A 6,000-nucleotide genomic window follows, 5' to 3' on the forward strand; every position below is an offset into this window, starting at 1 on the left:
CAGCAGTTCACTTTAAGAGACAAGCACTGAAGGTGCTAACCTACCTATTTTAAAGGGGTCATGAATTAAGAAATAACATTTTCCTTGATCTTTTGACATAGAATGAACAGTGAAAGTAACAAACTCATACAATGTTATCATATTTTATCTTTCATTTACTAGAATAGTGCATATTTAGAGCTCCTCCAGAAGGGTTCAGTGCTAAGGATGTTTCAAATGTCAGCGGTTCAAATGTTTAGATGCCAGTGAAATATCATAATTATCTATTCCAATTTTGATTTTATAAAAACTACTAGCCTAATGAATGTAAATTTCACCAAGATGGGAGGTTTTTACTTAATTTTGTTATTTCGTCCGTGAAAGACGTGAAGGAGAATTCAATTCAGTATTCGTGCTCTGTCTGAGACAGCAGCAAACACTGAGACGCAGTTTGTGGGGCGCGCGCTTCAGATAATTGCGTTCATGAATATTCTTGACCTGCGAATGTCCTGTAATAATGTAGGGAACCACTCGCTATACATACATCATGTAGCAGTTCATGTTTTACTTACATGTACGATTTAGTTTTAATTCAAATGTCACATGTGCTGAGTGAACGATCAGCAATCAAGAGCATTCAACATAAGTTCTCTCTCTCTACTGTCAGTTTCTTATAGTTATAGTTTCTTTGCCATTGACATTCGACCGAATTACAAACTTCCCACTTATGTCTGTGAAAAAGGGATGTGCGCTCGTTTTACTATGTTGTTTAATATTCCACTAATTGGATGCGTTTACTTCATAGAAAGCCTTCTCCCCCCCCATTATACTCTATACCCATATTGTTGTCAGTGTTTCTTTACTGGACACAAACACTGCACACATGCTGCGTGGTATCAGTTGTTGGTATCAGAGCATTTTTATGAGTACACGATCGCAGTATCGGTGTATCCCTAGCTATTTAAATAGACTAAATTAAATTATATACAGAAAGCAATCAAAGAATGCTCCCTTTGTAATCGCCGGAGGCGTCAATCACTTCAGCAGCGCAAGCTCTCACCAAAATTCACATTATAATCAACGCCGTCTACACTGCACAAATCTCTTATTTACATCATGTTTGTGCTGTGTTAGTTATAATGAAAGCATTTGGAAGAGTGCAGAAATCATGTTGCAATGGGGAGGTCATTGCATTCGTGTGCTCGACAGACGTATGAAACGGGAACTAAATATAATGTTATCATCAACACTTTTAAAAATGAGTTAATCTTGGCAGCTGTAAGGTTTCATTGGTGTTCCAATCATAGCAGTGGGCATTCGCCATTTAAAGAGTTCAAATCTGAGGGCCAAAATCAGGGTGGAAATGGCCTTTATTTCTTGTGTGTGCTCTCCCTTTACAGCTGGATCAGTTGTTATGTGGCAGTAAGTCAGAGTCCTGGGATGTGAAGACACTAATGGAGTGCTGCAGACCAGACCACGGCTACACGCACGACAGGTATATAATCACACCGGCATGCTCATACTAAAGACTGCAATACTTTTGCCCAGATTTACAGTCCGGAGGAGTCTGCGCTAGTTGCATAGTCTGAGCCAGTCGGAGCTGACAAATTTAGCAGAAAATCACACAGTGTGATAGACAAAGACTTTTGATTTTCTCTAGCTTCAGAATCCAGTTAAAGGATATAAAACATGTTTAATATTTTGAGTCGGTTTTAGAACACATTTTGTTTTTATTTGTCATGCATCTTCTAGCAACCAGGCATACGTTTCTGTCTGTGTTTCTTGTGTTGGGAATGACTTGTAGCCATCCTCAGTCATGCACGAGTGCCAGTTTTTCCTCTGTAACCATTTAGTGTATGATGCATTGTTTTAAAATCTTGAGACAAAACAATGGCACTGACATTTTAGTCTGTGACCAGGCTGAAGCCTTGTCTGTGAAACCGGGGGTTAGTGTATTCCAGCCTTAATAACAAAACCAGTAGATGCATAATCACAACATGCATTATAATCAGACAAACTATAATTAACATCCCTGGCTGTATGAATGACAGAACTTTTGTTGTGTTTGTCTGTAGCCGTGCAGTGCGGTTCCTGTTTGAGGTGCTGAGCAGTTTTGATGCGGAGCAGCAGAGACTTTTCCTGCAGTTTGTCACAGGGAGCCCCAGACTTCCTGTCGGAGGTGTGCATCAGTTTCAATCATTGTGATTTTTGTGGTCACAACAGCAGAGGCATCAGCTTTCAGAGAGATGTTCTCAGATAACGCGGCCTCTGTCTTTGCTTCCTTTCAGGATTCCGGAGTTTGAACCCTCCCCTCACCATCGTTCGGAAGACGTTCGAGTCGACGGAGAACCCAGACGACTTCCTCCCGTCGGTGATGACGTGTGTGAACTACCTGAAACTGCCGGATTACTCCAGCATCGAGATCATGCGCGAGAAACTGTTGATTGCTGCGCGCGAGGGCCAGCAGTCTTTCCATCTGTCTTGATCTCACCTCCTGCACCCTCACACTCAAAATGGCCTTCAATCAACTCACTGCAGAACCACACAAATCGTGACTTCTTCCTTTAGAGTTGCTCTTCCTATTTCATTTCCCCCTTTTTCATTTTTCTTTCTTTTTTTTTTAAACACCCACATTGAGGCAAAATATGTACAGCCTACTTGTTTAAAGAAAAGCAGCTTGCAGAAACTAAACAATAGAACATAAGAGACTTCCTTTTGACTCCTAAACAGGAGGAAAGGGTGTTATGCGACTCATCAGATTTCAAAAAAAGAAAAGAAAACATTTTTTAAAGAAATGTTTAAAAAAATAAAACACTTCAGAGCAGATTATTAAAATATATCAGTAGTTGAGAGATGTTCAATCTGAAAAAAAGAGAGGAGAAAAACCTGGGTGACATTTTAAATCTTGCGTTGCTGTCTGATGTATCAAGAATAAAGGGATGTTTTGTTTTTTTTCTCTACTGGTGAATGACATCTTCACTGTGTGTTCCTGTTGGGGAGGGGGCATTCATCAAGCCGGCGAGGGTTCCTATAGCTCCAAAGATCATTTGTACAGACAAACATTTGCAGATTTTGCTTATTCGACACATTTGATAGAATAGCTGTGTGCTCTCCTGCCCAGTTTCCCCTCTGTTCTGTACTATACCCCCGGAGTCTTGTTGCATTTTGGTTCCATTTCATTTATTTCTCTTTTTCCTCTTGTGTTACTTTTCCCCCTCCTTTTTATTTGAAAGGGTTTTTGAACGTGTAAAAGAGTTTCAGTTGGTTGAATGCGGGTAGTGTTGGAAGTGTAGTATCTTTATAATATTATTATTATTATTATAATTATTATTATTGTTTTTTTGTTTTTTTTAACCCAAGTTGAAATTGTTTTCTGGCCGACATTTCACATAGAGTGTCAGCTCCATGTTGAAAAGGTATATCCATTGAGTTGGGTAAATAGACTCCTATATGGTTATAGTAGTGTGCCTCTGCTGGACTTCTGGGAACCTGAGGTCTTTAATGATGGGCCTGCTGAAGTTGCTTGGCTGATGAAGCCGGGCTTTAATCCCATAATGTAGCTGAGCACAAGAAATTCATTTAAAAGAATTGGCTGGTCTTATTTTATGGTTTCATGGCCAGATTGCATTTCAAAAAAAAGGAAAAAAAAAAGTTCATTAAATAAAATAAAGTTTATATGCAGGTTTCACACCCGGTTTGAGGTGGGATTGTCTGCTTTTTTATTTTCTATTGTTTCTTTTTTTCCTCTTGCTGTAGTTTATTTTTGCACTGCTGGCTTGGAACAAACCGTGGTGTGCACTGCAGTCTGTGGACAGGAGGAGGTGCTGCTGTGCGCTCTCCTGTCCTCATTGTTCATGTGCTGGTTTCTAAGATCTGCAATAATTTACTGCATCAGGTTCATGTTTTTACCTGAACATAAATAAAGTAATTGTTTGACTCAGCCTGTCCTTTTACTGACCAAGCTGCAGTTTGTGTTGCTTAACGAGTCCAACATTGTCAAGGATCAAATGCAAGTTTATTTGCCTGAAGTGATTAAACTTTAAGGTAATATAAAATACAACTAAATTTCTACAAAAAACTACTAGAATCGACAAAAAACAAGTGGCTGACCTGTATTTGGGTGTAATAAGAACAGATACCCCCATGAAGTATGTCCATTCAGCTGTTTATAGAAATGGCAGAAATGTACAAATGTAATTCATTGACTGTATTTGAGCTATGAATATCTGTTTCCCTGTTGGTTGCTTGAGTGTTGGAGTGTGTACAAGTAATTCACTTTTAAATTTACAACAAAATATCGGAGTTATTTTTTTTTTCAAATAAGTAATGCAAGTTACTTTCTTCTTTTCCCATCTATTCTCTGACAGCTCGCATGTCCCCATTCGTGAGGTGTAGAGGCGTTCTGTGCCCTGTGTAAACATGATGTTTATTGTAGTTCTAGACTAAATGTGAGCATGCACTTACTCATCTCACTTGCACAAAAACAGAGTCAATATTCCTCAAAATAAATTAAAACGGTGAAATGCAAAATCAGATATTACGCAAACCTGCAATAATTAAATGTTGAACAACACAAATAAATTTATTAACCAATGTCTTAAGTTTGCTGCTGACCTTCGATGATCCAATTAAACCATATAAGCAAAAATGACTTTAGATAAACATCACATGTTTTTTTTACTTATTTTGTTTTTATTGCTGAAATAAGTGTTGAGCTTTCTTTACCTGCATCCTATTCCACAATGGCAGCACAGCGGAAAGGTTTGTTTGAGCTGCATTCTCTACTGTAGGTGTGAATTTGCATTTCCTTTAGCTTGAGGCTTATCAATTGGACTTTTGGTGGACCTTTTTTATTATCAAAAAAACAAGCAAGCCCAGCCAAGGTAAGAAAAAGTAACGTAATGCATTACTTTCCACACAAAGTAACGCAATTCGTGGAGTAACATTTAGGGAGTAAACTTTTAAAATTAACTTTCCCCAACATTGATGTTGGTCAACAAAAAGACATCAGGAATTAACACACAAGCTTCATAACTTATTCATAGAAATAACATTGACTGCGTATGGATTTAAAGACGCGAAGCTTTATTTCCAAGCATTTATGCTGTCGCTTAGTGGAATATAATAATAGGGGCTGTGTTGTGATATTTATTGTATATTCGAATCAATTTCTGCTCATCCAGATTCATGCTTAATATTTCTTGCATAATTAAGTACATCATGAAATCTTTTTTTATGTAGGTTCAGTTGCCAATGTGCAATATTATCTTAAAGATTCATGTATATCACTTATCCTGCCCGCCAGTGCCCGAAAAGACTAAAACTGCGAAATAATTAATTCACTTATATCAAATAAAGTTGGCTAATCCTGATCCGCTGAAAATCGGGTGATTCATGTCAAGGTTTTGGCTGTAAATCAATGATGCCCTCTTGCGTTTGTTTGAGAATAACAATATGGCCGCTTGAACATTTCATGCTGGCAGTTTAGAGTAGACTGCAGTGAGCATCCCCGTCATTTATATGCAACAGTGGGAGTATGCTAACTGAATATTGTTATTTTTTATTGTAACATTTCATGCCGAGGTTAAATTCTGGAGGGCAGTTACCGACCACTTGGAAGTTGGAAGCATAATTTGGGTACAGTGGAGGGCCCTGAGGCGAAAGGCCTTCCCTGGTGGTCTAGTGGTTAGGATTCGGCGCTCTCACCGCCGCGGCCCGGGTTCGATTCCCGGTCAGGGAATGTGAATTTTTGTCCTTCAACGATGATTAAAAACACAGACACCTGTGCTGCAGACCTGTCCAGCATGGGTTTTCCATACCAGGGTTGCATCTTGCCGCTAGACCATACGGGACTTTCTATTTAGGAAGGGTAGCGCGTCAGACTCCAGATCACAAGGTTGCTTGTTTGGCTAGCCAGATAGCACAAGTCTATTTGATGTGATGTTTACATCTGGAAGACGTATTTTTAAGAGTGTTTGCTCATCTGCAATACGTCTATAGGACGTTTCCTGTCAGATATCA

The 6,000-nt window shown here is 39.0% G+C and overlaps 1 protein-coding gene and 1 non-coding gene across 8 annotated transcripts in view; both read left to right on the forward strand.

Moving 5' to 3' along the window:
* The window catches only part of trip12 (thyroid hormone receptor interactor 12), an 82,566-nt gene extending 78,647 nt beyond the window's left edge, over window positions 1-3,919 (forward strand). For all 7 annotated transcript variants that reach the window (XM_056239390.1, XM_056239394.1, XM_056239393.1 and 4 more), the window contains 3 exons: window positions 1,380-1,474; window positions 2,055-2,158; window positions 2,268-3,919. In XM_056239390.1, the coding sequence (XP_056095365.1) occupies window positions 1,380-1,474; window positions 2,055-2,158; window positions 2,268-2,464 (396 nt within the window). In that variant the 3' untranslated portion in view covers window positions 2,465-3,919. The remainder of the gene's footprint in view (window positions 1-1,379; window positions 1,475-2,054; window positions 2,159-2,267) is intronic.
* Window positions 3,920-5,647: 1,728 nt separating this feature from the next.
* trnae-cuc (transfer RNA glutamic acid (anticodon CUC)) lies at window positions 5,648-5,719 on the forward strand. Its single transcript has one exon. It is a non-coding gene; the product is annotated as a tRNA-Glu (tRNA).
* The last annotated feature ends 281 nt before the right edge of the window (window positions 5,720-6,000 follow it).

Source organism: Rhinichthys klamathensis, unplaced genomic scaffold, assembly GCF_029890125.1.
Source record: "Rhinichthys klamathensis goyatoka isolate OS25496 unplaced genomic scaffold, OSU_Roscu_1.1 h1tg000561l_1, whole genome shotgun sequence".
Lineage (NCBI taxonomy): Eukaryota > Metazoa > Chordata > Actinopteri > Cypriniformes > Leuciscidae > Rhinichthys > Rhinichthys klamathensis.